Below are 18,743 nucleotides of genomic sequence, written 5' to 3' on the forward strand. Positions count from 1 at the left end.
TTTGTACACTAACTATTCTCAAGAACAAAAACGATAACACGCAGGAACCAAAAGCTCAGTATCTATGCTCAGTATCCTCCTCTTGTTTGATGCTATCGTGTCTAAGACTGTGCTTTTGAATCAAACACATTGTGCTGCTCTCTAAGGGGAAATCAAATATCTATAGACTCTCTCATTTGACAAAATGGTTTGTCAGAGAATAGAATATCAGGTGACGGCAAAATTGGGTGAAAAAGGCAATAGGGTGATGTTAAACAAAGCATCTGCGACAAGGTCTTTCCAATATCCATTAACTGTATAAATGCACATCTGTATCCTCATGGGAGAAGCTCCACCTAGAAGAATGAGTTTGCCATCTATCTGAAGTCCCTCCTTGGATGTAATGAAAGAGTATTCTGATAGTGCCTCATGGGATTTGATCAGAAAAATAAATGTTGATTTCTCTCCTCACATTGTTTAAAAATCAAATGAGATACCAAATATGAAATTCTTATTATTGGTGCTGCATTCTCTTTTATTGTGTGTAACTCATATTTTGTTCAGCCAGAACAATGTTATTGTTATTCTCTTTCCATTGAGATGGGTAGTTACAAAAGCATGGTGTGTATTTCTGAAACAAAATGCTTTTGTGAGGGACGCAGGGTAGGCAAATGTGCACGGCATCCTAAATAAAATCGGATGGACAACATGTTATGGAGTTGCTGGAAGAGAGGACAAGGAGGTTTACATTTTAGGTGTGGTCACATTAGCAACATTTTGAAGGCAGAAAAGGTCCGTTGTCTGTTGTCAATAGTATAGCGATGTGTGAAGCGCAGCTTTAGGTAAATTTGAACCCTTTGCGAAATCTGCATGGGTAAATCTTTCGCCCTCATGCAAAACTCTTTTTGCGTGGATTTTTATTGAAATGACTGGATTTTTGCAGAAAACTTGCAGAACAACAATAAATGTGATTGCACCTTTGAACTATAATTATACTGATAAGTTAACAATTAAGTCCTTTGAAGTTGTAGTTTTGAGCTTCTTTTCTGTCAGTCTTTGTTCTGTTTATCTCTAGTTTATCAGTGTTCAGGGTGGGTTTACACGACAATGATATATGCTTAAAACGGAGACGTTTTTCCTTTTATGCGTAGACACCATTGTCAAAATGATCCCCATTCACACGGATCCACGAAAACGGCTAAAAACCCTTTAACCTGCTACCAGGCCATTAGATAGCGATGAAACACTATAGACCTTATGTAGCCCCACCCCTTTTCAGCACTGCGCTCGGTTTTTTTCCGGTTTTATTTTCACAGCGATCTTGCGTATTTGGGTGTTTCTGCAACTACGGGCACTTTTGACTATCCCAATTTTTAAAAAATCAACCTCTATGAATTTCAATTTTAACCATCACAGTCTATAATGCATATAAAAATGTACACAAAATAGAATGTAGCTGTTAAGATTTTAATCTGGAACATGTTTATTTTTTATGTTTTTCGGGTCATCTTCTTAAAAAGTGTCCTTACCGCAATGTTACAATAACGTTCATTTTATAAATTTTTCTTTAATAATTTCTATAAAAAATTTAATATATTTAAATAGCTTTTTCAAATTTGATGCAGTTTTGTAAATACTGATATAAAAAAAAATAATATACAAAATAGGGAATTTCATGTTTTTTTCTATGCCATGTAAAAAATGTACAGTAACCTTAGATGTCAATTGTTTCCATACACACAAAAGATAACATAATTCACTTTTTATGACAGATGTTGCAATTTCAATGTGTTAATCATCTCAACTTAAGTGTAAAAATATTTTTTTGCAAATGAAAATGTGAAAAAAATGAAAATAGAGCAGTGCTGCGGTAATGACATCTTGTGTCGGTAAGGACAAACATTTTTTTTTTATGTAAAAAATGTCATGTTTATATATATTATAATATATATATACTAATATATACTTCAGTACTAATAATATACTTAATATTTGTCATTTAATATACAGTAAACCTTGAATTTGTCTCTACCGCAACACAAGGTCTTTACCGCAACACCTAAATTTGCTGCAGTAAAGACATGTTGCGGAAATGACATTTTTGCTAATATTTTAGCTAATTGGCAGCTAGCAAGGCCTACCACATTAGTTTTGACTCTTAGCATCTTAATATACATGAATTCAACAGTAATATACATTTATTTTTAAAATGTAGTTCAAAAATACACAATTATTAAGCTGAATGGTAAGGACGCACAATAAATACTAGAGCAGAAAAGATGATGTTTACCTTATTTTTTTGGTATCTTGTGAGTGAGGTAGTGTGGTGGCCCAGTCTGTCAGCAATGTGCTCAAGTGATCATTTCTGTTTCCATAGAAACTAGACTTGTTTGTGTTCGATAAAATTTCATAATAAAAGCTTTATTTCATTGTTGCGGTAAGGACTCAAAAGTGTGGGACAGGTACATTTAGTTAAAAAAATCATAAAAATGATCAGTAAATAATACAAAGAATTTTAAGATGCAGTAAATGAATCTGTATATTAAACAATTCCATTTGAAATAATGTCATATTGTAAAAGAATGAGCTAATTTGAAGTATCTCAACATTGAAACCACGGGTGTGGGACATGAGCAAAAATGGTGTTTGGACCTATAAATGCTTCATAATTTTACATTAAATCATATTATTTATTCATTATTTTTTATGTCAAGGTGTGTATTGACACTACGTTTATATTTATGAAACATCAAATTACAAATTTTAACATATATCTAAAATTTCACTCCTGGGACTTAAAAGTGCCCGTAGTTGCAGAAACACCCATTTATGAATGAGCGGCTCGTTTTAAAATCTTCACGGTCTACTGACATTTGTTAAGACATCTGGTTTAAACATTACAATCCTCATGATAACTTTAGTTAACTTTCGTTAACTTTTAAGTAAATCCACTTCAAAAGCTAATTACTCCTGGACAGCAATGCCATAGAAATATACAGAGAGACTGCAAAAACGGAAGTTCAAAGATAATATTCTAAAGATGGCGGTGCCCTCGTTTCTCTGGCGCATAAGGTCTATAGACTGATCACGTAAAATACGCATGTGCATGACGTCATCGTCTTCAGAGATTCGCGTTTTTGTTGTTTACACTGAGACCGTTTTCAAAAACGTGCACTTCGAAACCCGTTTTCAGGCACCTAAAACACTGTTGTCATGTAAACGAATGGCCAAAACGCATAAAAAGTTTTACGTTTTTAGTTGAAAATGGTGTTGTGTAAACAGCCCTTAGTTTTTCTTGTTTGACCTGCCTGTTTTATTTCATTGTCTGTTTCATGGTTGCTCACCCGCTGCTCCTTTCTTTGATTGGTTCGGTTTTGTATATATTGAGCTTCTTTTCTGCCAGTCTTTTTTCTGTCTTCTCTTCGTTTTTAGTTGGTTGTTCTGTTCTTGGGTCAGCCTTTAGGGTCTCCGTACTACCTTGCTCCAACCAAAGTGACTTAAACACTTCCCAACTCACAAACTTTAATAGTGCAAGGATTTAAAACGGCAGATGACAAATTATAAGAGAATGTTATTTTCCTTTGCTGTGGATGCTAATATTGTTATAGTTATCTTTATAATTAGGTTAGAAGTTCTTATTTGAGACTACACTGTCAGAAATAGGGGTACAGTAGGAGTCCATTTCTGTCCCCCAAGGTACAATCTACACTAATGTACCCCATACGGCTTATTATTGGACTTCAAGGTACATGTGGTACATATATGTACCTTTTTGAGGGTCAAAAAGCATTAAAAGGTACATAATATGTACCGTTTCTTTTAAAGGTTAGGGTACAATATTGTACCCTTGAGGGTACAGCCCCAGTGGCAAGCCATTGTACCCCTAAAGGTACAATTATGTACTTTATTTTCTGAGAGTGTATAGGATTGGTTCTCTTATGAGAGGTTCTCTCGTACTGCGTAATATCTTACGCTATGGGGAAATCTCCTTTCCGCGAGATATTGAAGCCAAAAAATGATCCTTAATTTTGTATTAATGTAAAACGCGTTGCAGCAGCACGCAGACATAGGCAAGACGGCTCGCGTGCCTATTGGCTGCTCTGCGGCAACTGCACCAGCCTATCGAGAGAGGCCCTCATGACATCAGATTCAATGGACGAGCCATTGCATCTGAAGCCGCTGGTCGACAACTCGCCGCCTTCAGTCGCCATTCCTGCTACGCTATCCGGCGTTTCTCTGCCTGTGTGTGTTCGCCGCCGTGACTCACACTTTGATCTAAAAGAGATAGCGTCTTTTTCAAGATGCCTCGTTCCTTCTGCGGCTTGTGCCGAGCCCCACTCAGCGACGGGGACCGCCATGTCATCTGCGTTTCCTGCCTGGGTGAAGATCACGCAGCTCTCGCGCTCGCTGACGGCGGCTGCCCTCACTGCGAGCTTCTGCCTATGGTGACTCTGAGGACTCGCCTGGCGGCTTTCACCGAGACTGCACCTCCGCCCGCTGCGGTGCCGCGCCGTAAAAAGCGCCGTGCTCAGCGGGTTCCGGAACCTCCTCCAACCCGCGAAAGCTCGCCGGTTCGCCCGCCAGCTTCGCCGCCCGCTTCGCTCGGGTCTCTCCCTGACGGACAGCAGCCGCCGTCTGCCGCCGCTTCCCTCATATATGACGACTAGGAAGCTGTATCTGTGGAGGATGACAGCTGCTCTATCCTGGCGTCAGGCAGTGAGGATTGGACGGGCTCTGTGGACCCCGCCCCTTCTGCTCGCGAACCTTCCGGTAAGAGAGCCAGCATTGAGTCAGAGCTGATGCGTCTGCTCGCGCAGGCCGTCGCGAGCCTTGGCCTCGAGTGGTCGGTGCTCGAGGAGCCTGCACACAATCGGCTGGATGGATGCTTTCTTAAAGGGGAACGCGCTTCGCCATCTTCAAGACCCGCACCCTTTCTTCCTGAGCTTCATGAAGAAGTCGCGAAGTCTTGGAACGCCCCCTTCTCAGCTAGAGTGCGTACCTCTGTCTCTGCTGCATTCTCCGTTTTGGACGGTGCGAAAGACAAAGGATACCTTTCCCTTCCTCCTGTGGAAGAGGCTGTAGCGGCCCATCTTTGCCCGCCCTCTGCTGGACGGCGGGCTAAGACAGCGTTGCCATCTAAAGCCTGTCGCGTGACTTCAGCCTTGCACAGTCGCGCTTACACTGCCGCTGGGCAGGCTGCCTCTGCGATGCACTCTATGGTCATCCTGCAAATCTTCCAGGCCAACCTTTTACATAAGCTAGATGAGGACGGACCGGAAGCTATCAGCGTGCCAGACTTAAGGAGCGCCACGGACCTCGCTCTTCGTGCCACTAAGTCTGCTGCACAGGCCGTTGGGCGGATTATGGCTTCTCTCACCGTGGCAGAGAGACATTTATGGCTGACGCTCTCTCTGAGATGTCGGAGGCAGAGCGCACCACGTTCCTCGACGCTCCCATCTTCTCTGTTGGTCTTTTTGGATCTTCCATCAAAGATTTTGCGGATAGATTCGCTGAGGTACAGAAAACGTCTCAGGCCATGAAGCATTTCCTGCCAAAACGCTCCAGCTCTGCAGCAAGCCGCCCGAAGCAGCCGCCTGCTCGTAGCTCTAAGCCACTGCCTCCGCCCACTGCCGCCGCTTTACAGCATCGACAGGCCCGAGACCCGAGACCACGCTCTCGTTCTACTGGCCGCCGCCCTCCTCCGCGCTGGCCCCGGCCTAGGATTGAGATAAAGCCCGAGGCCTCAAAGTCTTCCTAGCCCACCTAGGAAAACGACAGTGTTCAAGTCCCGCTGCGGCCAGACTTTCACCAAAACTTCTCGCTCGTTCAGTTCCAGAGAATGTGACTGTTCCAGTGTATTTTGCAGAAAACAAGCCGGTTCCAGAGCCCGTTTGCCTGCACACAAACGCCGTTTTTACGGCGACCCAGATAAATCTCATAAAGAGTGTATTTTCTGGTGTGCCGGCCACGGCCGATGGTGTTATGAGTGTAGAAAAAATGCCCACGACTCAGTGCTATTCCCTACACACAAACACAGCCTGCCACACAGGGCTCACACACATGAAATCGACTCATGTCGATTGTGCATTAAATGTAGTAAATGTGCCCACGTCCCAGTGCCCACAAACACTACACACTGCATGTCTCACGGTTTCTGTAAAAACGAAACCAGCACATGCCAGCGATGTCTTAAGTGCAGAGATTGTGCCCGCTGTCCCGCGCCCACATGCACTAACAGACATTACAAGCCTTTCCCCGCTCTCTCTCTCTCAGCAAGCCGCAGTAGTAGAGTCGAGCGCGGGCAGGCTGCCCGCTGTGATCAGCGTGCCCCCGCCTCGAATGCCGTAAACGCGGCATCAATGTTACAGCATATCAAAGCTCTCCGGTCACCGATGTGTCACGGCCAGAGCCCAGATATCATTCAACCCCTAGCTATTCATGCGAATGCGTGGGCAAAGCTTCCTGGGGTGTCAGAATGGGTGCTGAACATTATAAAGAGAGGTTACTCGCTACAGTTCGCTCGACGCCCTCGCCGTTACACGACACGAGTCAAAACTACGGTGAAGAAGGAAGTAGCACATCTACTTCGAGCCGAAATAGCGACTCTGTTGAGCAAAGGGGCTATAGAGCCTTTATCTCAAGCTCAGAGCGAAGGGGGCCTATACAGCAGATATTTTCTGGTCCCGAAGAAAGACGGGGGTCTCAGACCCATTCTAGATCTAAGGCAGCTGAACAAAGCGCTTCTAAAGCGTCGATTCAGAATGCTCACAACCAGGAAAATTCTCTTGCAAATTCGCCAAGGGGACTGGTTTATATCGATAGATCTAAAGGACGCATATTTACAAATACAGATAGCATCACATCACAGGCGATTCTTGAGATTCGCCTTCGAGGGCCAGGCATATCAATACACAGTCCTTCCATTTGGCCTGTCCCTAGCACCCCGTACATTCACGATGTGCATGGACGCGGCGCTCGCACCCCTGAAACTTCGGGGCATGCGAGTTTCGAACTATCTGGACGATTGGCTGATTCTAGCTCAATCACGTTCGGAGCTCATAGAGCACAGGACTATACTACTGGAGCACCTTGAGAATTTAGGTCTCAGAGTCAACTGGGCGAAAAGTTCACTGATTCCCAGTCAAGAGATATCTTTTCTGGGCACAGAACTGAACTCGCTGTCTATGACAGTGCAACTATCGCCACAGCGCAGAATGAATATTCAGCGCACGACGAGATCCTTCCGCTGCGGCACTACAGTCCCGCTCAGGAAGTTTCAGAAAATGCTGGGTCTCATGGCCTCAGCATCATCAGTACTCCAGTTGGGTCTGCTTCGCATGCGCCCACTTCAGTTCTGGCTAAAAGCATGAGTACCACGTCGAGCGTGGACCTCTGGTCTTTTTCGCCTCAAGGTCGACAGAGAATGCATTTCAGCTCTGAAACCATGGAAAGCGACCGATTGGTACCGATCAGGTGTAAGCCTGGGGACTTCCTCGAGTGTGAAGGTAGTGTCCACGGACGCCTCCACCTCAGGATGGGGAGCGCTGCTCGAGGGCAGACCGTTCTTCGGCCAGTGGTCAGAACGGGAAAAGCTTCTGCATATAAACTGCCTGGAGATGATAGCAGTCGACTACGCGCTGAGGCGCTTTTGTCCCCGGATAAAAGGACACCACGTCTTGGTCCGTTCGGACAACATGTCGGTGGTGGCCTATATAAATCGCCAGGGAGGTCTCAGGTCCCAAAACCTCTACAGGCTGACGGAGCGCCTCCTGGTTTGGTCTCAGCACAATCTGCGCTCGCTCAGGGCAGCGCACGTGCCAGGTCACCTGAATATTGTACCAGACAGACTGTCCAGGAACAATGTTCCGGCAGGAGAATGGTCTCTACACCCACAGACAGTCCAGCTGCTGTGGAAGACATTCGGCAGAGCGGAGGTAGACCTGTTTGCGTCTCAAGAAAACGCTCACTGTCCAGGGTTTTTCTCCAAGAGCAGGGATGCGCTGGCCCACGTCTGGCCCCGCCGTCTGCTCTATACCTTTCCCCCCGTCATGCTCATGCCTCAGGTGCTAGAGCAAATCAGGGAAAACGGATGCTCAGTGCTGCTTGTGGCTCCGCTCTGGAAAAAACAGTCCTGGTTCCCAGTCCTGATGCAGTTGGCAGACACTGCCCCGTGGCCGATACTGGTGAGGAGGGATCTTCTCTCCCAGGCCAGGGGCTCGATCTGGCATCCTCACTCGGAGCTCTGGTCCCTGCATGCATGGACCATCAACGGGTATCTACTAGCCTCCCGGAAGGAGTGCTAAACACAATCACGCAGGCTAGGGCCCCGTCTACTAGACGGCTCTATTCCTCGAAATGGTCTGTGTTTTCTAGCTGGTGTACAGCCCGTGGCTTGTCACCCCCGGACTGTGGGGTGGCGGAGGTTCTCTCCTTCCTGCAAGAGCTTCTGGATAAGGGTAGAACCCCATCCACGCTCAAGGTCTACGTGGCAGCCATAGCAGCGTTTACTAAACCAAAGCTTGGCCAGTCACTTGGAAGGAATGATTTGGTCATCCGCTTCCTTAGAGGAGCTAAAAGACTGAATCCTACCAGACCTCCATCAGTTCCTATGTGGGACCTTTCTACAGTCTTAGAGGCCATGAAAGATGCCCTGTTTGAGCCGATACAATCTATAGACATTAAACACTTGACTTTCAAGACAGTGTTTCTTCTGGCTCTCGCTTCAGTAAAGCGTATAGGGGACTTGCATGCGCTCTCAGTGAGCGCGTTGTGTATGGAATTCGGGCCGAATGACTCGAAAGTCATACTCAAGCCAAGACATGGGTATGTTCCTAAATCCCTCAACACTCTGCTCAGGGCTCAGGTGATTTCCCTGTCGGCCCTGCTGGTCTCTAATGAAGAGAAGGACGCAAGCTTCCTTTGCCCGGTCAGGGCGCTAAGGGCTTATGTGTCTCGCTCGGCTGTCTTCAGACAGACAGAGCAACTCTTTGTCTCGTTCCACGGACGTTCTAAGGGACTTGCCGTGTCGAAACAGAGTCTATCCAGATGGATAGTTGATGCTATAGCGCTGGCTTACGCTTCTAAGGGCCTGCAGTGCCCATTAGGTGTTAGAGCACATTCCACAAGAGGCATGGCCTCGTCGTGGGCTTGGTCTAGAGGGATTGCCTTGCAGGATATCTGTATGGCGGCAGGCTGGGCCTCCCCGTCTACATTTATTAGGTTTTATAACCTAGAGGTTCCCGCCTTGCAGGCTAGGCTGCTTTCGGTCTAAAAGATCAGTATTGTCTGCCCCGATGCTTTCGGCCCAGGCTACTGAAACTGCTTGAACAATGCTCGCTGTTAAATCATGTGACCCTTTGGGCTGTGTGTAAGACCCATAATATTTATCAGACTAGGCAGAGTTTTCGCCCTGGCTGTGTGGAACACTATCATTATAATTGCTCCTTATAGGATGCTGTTTATTACAGGAATGACGCTATTGTAGCCTCTCTTCCTGGACTCTCTGCGAGTCCCTTTATGATTTTGCACTATATGAGCCCCGGGCACCTGCCCTTGGGACTTTGGTGTTGGATCTCAGCACGCACGGCGTTTTACACTGTGTTCCCCATAGTGTAAGATATTACGCAGTTGAAATTACATTAGCAACACATTAGCATTTTTAACAAGGGTCTGACTAATTATCACATAGAGAGTTAGGGAGATTAACCACATGTTAATACATGTCCATTACTCTCAAGCGGTCCACTGAGTAGGCCTACACATTATGTGTTATGAGAAGGTCAGAGAGGGCATCGCTGCTGAAAGCCCAACTTGTTTCCTTGAATCAAACAATGTTTGATTCATAGTTCCCCATGAAAACTGAAATCAGAACTTGAGAAACCTGAGGAACAGTGCTGATGTGATGTCCTCACCCTATGTGGAGGGGTTTGGTAGATATAGTGTAGCCGACAGTCAGTGCCTCTTCACGTGCTCCGTTATCCATGGCCATGCTGCTCTTCCTGGTGCTGTTGAAATTCGTCCCAGCCAACTGTAAGTACTGAACACTATCAGGAGCTCACCTTCTTCTTTTTGCCTGCAGATTTAGCTTTCTAACAAGGCAATAAAATGACTCTTCTAGTATTTAAGCTTAACTTTTACTCAGTATTTGAGTCAATAACATGATGTTAGTGTTTAGAATCGAATACACCTTTGATATGATAAGCATGTTTATATGCTTTCTGAATTAAATTTCAGTTTGATACAGGAGCATTGAGTAAAAAAATGCCAGGATTATAGAACTGTACTAATATCACAACAAAAAGGGTCTCACTAAATCATGTCATTAAAAAAAAAAAAAAAGTCATTTGGATTCCTTTAAAAAAACTGCTTATTAATATTTTACATACTTTTGTAATAGTGGAGGATCACTGAAGACTGGAGTAATGATGCTGAAAATTCAGCTTTGCATCAAAGGAATAAATGACATTTTAAAATGTATAAAAATAGAAAATATTTTCACAATATTACTGTTTTTACTATATTTTTGATCAGATAAATGCAGCCTTGGTGATCATAAGAGACTTCTTTCAAAAAACTAATTTATATGGCTGAGTGGCAAGGTCAATAAATCTCTTAAAATATCAGATCATTTTACCTTTAAATATTTAGGTCAAACATCTAATATTTTAAGAGACATATTTAAATACGTCTCTAAATTATTACATTATTTTCCACTCACGTGTTTAAGGAAATAGTTTGTACTTAATAGTTACATCACATGACATCATTAGAGTCATTACATTTAACCTTTTTTTTTAAACGATATAACATTTTTCAAAATCTTTATTTTTATTTTTATCATAGACATTCTTATTTTTCAATGAAATTACCCATTTGATATGCACTGATCATGCACCTTATCAAATACTGACTGTATGAATCAATCAGATAACATAAACCATTAGACGACATATCAATAATCAGTAGAATTTCAGGATGTATATTCTTTTCGATTTTATAGAATATCAAGCCTTATATCCTTTCTTGTAAAGAAACTTGACCTTTATTTAACAGGGATACTCAGGGTGTCAAGCTTGATTTTGTCAGCTGTCAATTTGAACTCATTGTAAATGAGATTAGAGTTTTATTTCATTGCCCTTTCACTGTCACCTTGAGAGTTCTGAGCTATTTTAAATCTTTGTTATATTGTTTTCCAGGTCTGGACTTTGTTCAGGGGCGCATTGTTGGCGGATATACCCCCTCGCCAAATTCAATCAAATACATAGTGTCGTTACAGAGCTCGAAAGGGCAGCACTTCTGTGGCGGATCTCTGGTCCACAAGTACTGGGTGCTTACAGCTGCCCATTGCAATATTGGGTGCGTGATTTTTCACCTTTTATTTAAACAGATTCTCTGTCTAAACAAGCTTTTTATGAGACTTACAGGGTGTGTAGCAGCAGAGCTGATGGCCAAGTCCGTGTGTGAGTCGAAAGGCAGAGTAAAGCAGACATGCGGTAACCTTGACCCGTCATCACTGTGGGGTACTTAATGAATGCTGGCTTATCTGCCGCTTGGCATGGCTGAGCCTGCTAACAGGGACAAATACTGTCATTCAACTCATGTCCTCTGCAAAGAGTATCAAGAAATCAGATACCAAGCATATGTCTGGGATCTGGAAGGCTCTTTCTTTATATACAGTATTGACATTGTTTTGTAGTTATGCGGTGGTGTTAGAATATCATTCAGAGGCTGGCGACTGTATTTGTGCTTGTCTTTAGGATGGATCGGATGATGTTGGTGGCTGGAGACTATACTCTGGGTGTTTATGAGGGGACAGAGCAGTACTCCAAGCCTCTGTCGCTCATCACACACCCTCTGTACAACAGGAGCACCAATAATGCAGATATTATGCTCATAAAGGTATGCTCTTTGGCTACATCGCTCTTAAGTGAGTGAGTGTATAACTATAAGAGAGTAGAGTTACTTGACACTGTCAAATGAGAACAAAACTTGAACTGAATCAAATTTGCTTTGTAATGGACAATTTTTGCAACGTCGACACTGTTATTGAACTGGATTGAATCAAATTATACTGACTAGAGGTGAATAACGACACTATTATCTGTTGTAGAGCTGCTTTTAGCTGAATTGAACTCATAATTGATGAAATGAATCATCACTGAACTGACTTGAGCTGAATAATGGCACTATTGTCTGGAAGAGCTCCTTTACAGCAGAATTAGAATTTGTCTCATATTTGATTGTTTACATTATTAATTCGATTATTTTCCTGTTTATTACTGTGAAGCTGCTTTGAAACAATATCTGAAGGTGACTTGACTTGAATCTGATTATATTTGTGACCCTGGATGACACATGGGTAAAGTCACATGGGTAAATTCTTTGAAATTGAGATTTATACATCATATGAAAGCTGAATGAATAAGCTTTCCACTGATGTATGGTTTGTTAGGATAGGACAATATTTGGCAGATATAAAACTATTTGAAAATCTGGAATCTGAGGGTGCAAAAAAATCGAAACTTGAAAATCGCCTTTAAAGTTGTCCATTTATGTTCGCGATTGTGCTGCATTCACTCACAAAAATAAATGTTTTATATATTTACGATAGGAAATTTACAAAATATCTTCATGGAACATGGTCTTTACTTAATAGCCTAATGATTTTTGGCATAAAAGAAAAATTGATAATTTTGACCCATACAATGTATTGTTGGCTATTGCCACAAATATACCCATGCAACATGTGACTGGTTTTGTGATCCAGGGTCACATATTATTTATATGCTTGTAAATATTTTTTTATTTTAAATAGAGACAGTCTAACATAGTCAGACCATAAAGAAACAACATAGGGAAAACCATTAAAAGGGAAAAAATAAATAAACACATTAAAATGGTCAATCAGTCAGAATCAAGTATTCAACAACACCATATAAATTATTCAACAGTTTGTTCTGGTCCTTGAATGTGGTTAGGTGGCTTTCCATCTGAGTCCAACAGGGCTGGAACAGTTTGTTTCACTCCTGTGTGTGTTTGCATGTTCCAGTCACACTGTCTAGCAGGGCCATAAGTGGCGTCGTTGAGTCATTGACTGAGGTTAAGTGTGAAATTGTAGACTCTCTGAGTGCTTATTTAAAATAACTAAATGTGACCATTAAAAAAAGTGTGTTTATACTATAAATGTGTGTAGTATGAATGAGATCTGGACGTACTACAACTGTCATGTGATCTACCAGCATCAGTTGTGTCACTTAACTGTCATTCACAAATCATCTCCAATAGCCTCATAAAGTGTCCATCAGATGTACATTTCATAATCTTGCCAAAAGCAGTAGGTCAATCTAGGCACTTTTCAGCTACTGTTTTATGAACACTGTGAATTCAGACCTATACTTCTTTTTTCACATATTGATTTGTTGACGTTGACGTTGACCTGATTGGTTATAAGGTAGTTTGTGACGTCAGAAACACCAGCGATTTCAAAGCGTGTTTTTGAGACTGTCTTTGGTTCACTGCAGTTTTAAGAAGAAAATACTCAGCAATGGTGTCGACTTATGAATTTACACATGGTTTGTCTTAAAGCATATTAAAAACACCACATAGACATATAAACAACATTAAAAGCTTGATTTCCACCAGAGAGGGGGATCTTAACCAATTTGTTCAAAATAACAGATTCATTAATGCCACTATTGCTGTGTTGCGCGCAAATGCTGTGTATTCTGCTGTAACGTTCTTTAGAAAGATATTATTTGACAGATCACAAATAGATGAACAACTGGCAATTTTTCACACTTACATGCAATCAGATTTGATATGATAACGAATGCATATTTGGGGTGCTGTCCGAGGGGACAGTTTGGGCCCAAACCCAGAGTACTGCCCCCATCCTTAGAAAAACTGTCATGGGAAAACTGCAAAACTGTTATGGGACAGAGGTGAGGGACTGATTGGTCTCTCTGATTGGATTAACTGAACATGCTCCTCCTGAACTTCATTTAATGTTGAGTTCTTGTTTAATGAAACTTTTTAATGGAAAAAGTTCAATATTAACATAACTAGCAACCAGGTCACCTTTCTTATGCTTTGTAATAAATGGTATAACAGTTTGATGATGCTTTCATACCAACCCTGATCTGTAAATCTGTCTCTGGACGCTGGTTCTTTCAGCTCAGTGCGCCTATAGAGCTGAACAGGTATGTGTCGCTCGCCCCACTCCCCAAACAGAACACAGGGCTGCTGGCGGGCCGGATGTGCCGGGTGTCTGGATGGGGCTCCACGAGTCACAGCGGAGGACTGAACCCTCTCACCCTGCGTACGGTCAAGCTCCCCATCGTCTCCACCTCCAAGTGCAACAGCAGCGACTCCTTCAGCGGAAACATCACAGCAAGCATGATCTGCGCCGGCTCCAGAGCGGGAGGAAAAGATGCATGTAAGGTACTGTGATAACGACCAGCTCACATCCTTCACTGTCCACGATTCAAGGCTTTACAGGGATGTTGGGATTCTGATGTTCCAGGGGGATTCCGGAGGGCCGCTGGTGTGTGATGGACGGGTCTACGGCCTGGTCTCCTGGGGAAACGGCTGTGGAGATCCAAGGTTTCCAGGCGTGTACACGGCCGTGTCCCGCTTCCGCAGGTGGATTGACCAGACCATATACAGCCCACACTCACGATGCCTGAAGTCCGTTGGTCTTTTCAGCAGGGAACACTAAACTTCTGTGTGTTTCCATTCATGCAATGTGCAAAACAATATTCTTTAACTATGGGCACCTTTATCCTTGTGGACTTTTTTGAAAATAAAGTCTCCTAAAACATGCATTTCACATTCTCACTGGGTTATTTAATTTGGTCAATTTTTTTTTTTTTTTTTTTTTTCATGAATATTTCCACTACATCTCAAATGATGTATTGTGTTGAACAGCATTCTGTGGTGGAAATGACGGATGGGAATATATTTTGTCTAGCTGAAATCTAATTTTAGCATTCATGTATCCTTAATACCAGTATAGTTTTTGCATAATTAGACAAAATAACAGCTTGCTTGGATATGACGAACAATAGAAATGCACAGTTTATAAATGGTAATTATCTTGGTTTTTCTTTCTTTCTTTGGGGCAAAATTGTTTGTTGAGGTGGAAATGCTGAAAGAGCTTTTTTTTCACTGTTTGTTCAGATCATCATAGTTTAAACTATAATAATTTCTATTTTTTATGATAGATTTACATATTTTAATACTGAAAGTGTAGGGCTGGGACAAGAGTAAAATAAATCATTGCATAAAAGGCATTTGAAAAAATGAATGAAAGCGCAGTAAAACTAGGTTTTAATAACTTTAAATAACAAACGTTCCCTGGGACTCTCTACCGTTCAAAAATTTATATTTTGAATCAGCAAGGAAACATTCAAATGCATCAAAAGTGACAGTAAAGACATTTATAATGTTTATTTATACATTTTATTTAAATTTAGAATGAAAAGATTTCTATTTCAAATAACTGAACTATATTCATCAAAGAATCCAGAATAAAAAGTGTCACGGTTTCTGCAAAAGTATGAAGCAGCACAACTGTTTTAACACTGATAATAATCAGAAATGTTTCTTAAATCATTATATTAGAATGATTTCTGAAGGATCATGTGACACTGAAGACTGATGCAGAAAATTCAGCTTTGCATCACAGGAATAAATTACATTTTAAAATAGATTGAAATGCAAAAGAGTTGTAATAATATTTCACAATATTACTGTATTTTTGATTAAACATGGTGCCTTAGTGAGCATAAGAGACTTATAAAAACATTTTTAAAAAATCTTACCAACCCCAAACTTTTAAATAGTAGTAGTTGAAAAGTACTAATAAATGGAAGCGAATGAATCTAAATGTGAAGGCCTCTTAAAACTACAATATGCTTACAAACTCTGAAGTAGTGTGATGTTGGATCCCTTTCCTATCATTATGTGGGACAATTGCAAAAAACTTTATGTTGTGAATGTGAAGACTTATCAGTGCATTTTAATATCAGTTAGTCCCCCTTTAAAATGCTTATTTGCTTGGGAATAATTCCAAAAGATTTCACCAAAGGATATTAAATGCAGAAAAATTGCCATTTGTTAAGCTCAAATGATGTGAATGGAAGCTATAAAAGGTTTTGACGTTGTACTGTATATGTAACAAAGGATGTTTGCACATTTAATAGGAATGGGTGTGTCCACAATTACTCTTCTCTGGAGCTGGCTTTAGTTCCAGGAGCTTTTGGTTTCACTGCACACGACACCACATGTAAGATGATCTCTGCATGACAGGCCCCATGTGAACTACACACAATCATTCACAGCAGTTTATGTGTACCATATGAATACTCAGTTTCATAATAATACCTTTTATATGTATCCGGGGCATCATTTATTACATTATTAAAAACAATAGCTATATGGAGCGTAAAGTTCAAACCAACTAACAATAAGGTCATTTGGGAAGAATGAAGTTTTAGAGAGGGCTGCTAACATGGAGGAATTATCTGATGGATCTCTGAATAGTGTTTCATGGGAAATAAAGTGCAGAACAGCACGTTCCCACAGGGCAAGCATTGTGATTGAATATGCCACGGAAAAATGAACAAATATTAAAGAACAAGAAGTAATTTCGCGTGCCAGGCTCCATTTACTAAAATATTCAGCATGTGCAGAACTTGTGAATGATGTGATAATTACGACATTGTCTTATAAGTTGACCAGGATTAATTTTATTATGTGAAATGTATCATCAGATATTTTGGGTATATGGTTGCAATGTTGTTGTTGTTATTTATTTATTTTGTGTGTGTGTGGGGGGGGGGGGGGGGTTATTGAGGTTTACATCAGTAACACTTCATTCCAGTCGTCCACTTTAGACATTCGGCTGACTATTTGCAACTCCGTGTCAACTTATTTTCCTAACCCTGACACTTACTAATACTCTGAGAGTAGTTGCAAAGTCACTTATAGTTATGGAATATTGCAGTATTTATTATAAATGATTTATCCGTAAACATCTTTATTTTATTTATTTTTTAATTCATGTACACTGGTAATCTTTAATCAGAATAACTTCCCCTCCGCCTTGCAGCAACATCTCTTCTCTGATGATGTGTTTACTGGCGTGAGGGCGGGGCAACCTGTCACCCAAATGATATCCACCAATAGCAAACCACAACCATCCAATCAATTCCCGATGGACAAAATCAAGCCCCGTCCTACATATGTTCTTGTTCCAGAAGCTGTTTCACTCGGATACGTCACAATAGTGAAGAAAAGACTAGCACAACTTCCGACTCATACCAACTTTAAAAGGGAATATGAAATGCAGCCTCTATCTTTTGATATTGACATCAGAGACTGCGATTCCAGTCACGCTCAGTTGAGAAGCTGTAGTCCATCAACACATCATTTCCAAGCACAATCTAAGCCTGTCTTCTTCATCTTTCCTCTCAATATTGAACTGTCTGAAGCCTTAGCGTTCAAACGACATCTCTGGAAAGAAATATGGTTTTTAGCAAACCAAGACGACGCACAAACTGAACTGTGTTCACCATTTCAGCTATTCAGATCAGACAGAACAGAACAAAATGGCCTCTCAACAACCACAGATGGGAGGAAGCAGTGCATCTCGCTTCTATGCTGCTGGATGGATATTTCTGCAGTGACAATGTCTGCGGCTCAGTCCTGGAAAGGTTATGACTATGCCCAGTGCAGAAGATTATGCTCTCAAAATCTTGGACAGAGGAACAAACCCCCTCAACTCATATCCAGATTGTGCCAGTATGACTTCAACATCATTCCAGCTTCTGATATTACAAAATGAAAACCTATGCACAGAGACATCCCATATTGCTTTCTCTTGTGGTTTGCAGGCATGTTTTAATATCATATTCTGTTTGCTCAGGCTTTGACTGAAAAGCATGTAATAAGGATGAAATCACCAAGTAAAGAACAGGCTCAGAACATTTCGGCTCTTTCTACAACTAAGATATGAAGTCTTACAAAATGTAGATGCCATTTTGGAAGCAGATTAAAAGTGCGAAACACCTTGAATCAGGCCTAGCTCTGATTTGTTCTTTTTCTGACTCCTGATAAATTTCACTAAAAGGTCTTTAAAATTTCACATTGAAGCTAAAGAGCATGCTATAGATAGATAGATTGATAGACAGATAGATATCAGTCACTGGATTTTTTCCCCCAATCTTGGTGGTTCTTGACTTTATTCTGAGGGAGTTTTTTTGTCCAGGATATATTATGTTTTTGTTTTAGCAATTTTGTCATTCTGTTCTATACTATTCAAAATGGAAAAATATTTTGTCTGCCAAATTAAAGTCAATATGGCTTATCCAACATCCATGATGCCATTTTGTTACCAAGCATAAAACATAGGCCTATGTGTCAAGGTTAATATATCACACATTTTGAAAACATTTTACTTGGGACACATATGTTTGAAAACTTTATAATGATTTTTTTTTTCTTCAAGGTGAGAGTTATTTGATTGTTAACCTACACTACGTTTTTAGAGTCATTACAGCAGCAATTTTGTAAAGAATTATATAACCGTTTTCTCAAAATATATGAAATTAACAAGGGTTATGTGTTTAATATGTTGCCAATGTGCTTTAAACTAGAATTAAATATTAAACGATCCTCTCGGATATATTTATTTGCAAATGACAAGTGGAAGCATCTTGTTCCATGGACAAATAGCTTGGAAATTTCCCAAGATTAATATTGGC

General features: G+C 41.4%; 1 protein-coding gene across 1 annotated transcript; it reads left to right on the forward strand.

Moving 5' to 3' along the window:
* Positions 1-9,959: 9,959 nt before the first annotated feature.
* Positions 9,960-14,794, forward strand: LOC311074804 (trypsin; the record flags this gene model as incomplete). Its single annotated transcript, XM_084101701.1, has 5 exons — positions 9,960-10,008; positions 11,175-11,334; positions 11,736-11,877; positions 14,152-14,418; positions 14,501-14,794. The coding sequence occupies 5 exons, from the start codon at positions 9,960-9,962 to the stop codon at positions 14,693-14,695; spliced, it is 813 nt and encodes a 270-aa protein (XP_083957827.1). The 3' UTR covers positions 14,696-14,794.
* Positions 14,795-18,743: the final 3,949 nt, after the last annotated feature.

Source organism: Abramis brama (assembly GCF_963993115.1).
Source record: "Abramis brama genome assembly, chromosome: 23".
In the NCBI taxonomy this organism is placed as follows: domain Eukaryota; kingdom Metazoa; phylum Chordata; class Actinopteri; order Cypriniformes; family Leuciscidae; genus Abramis; species Abramis brama.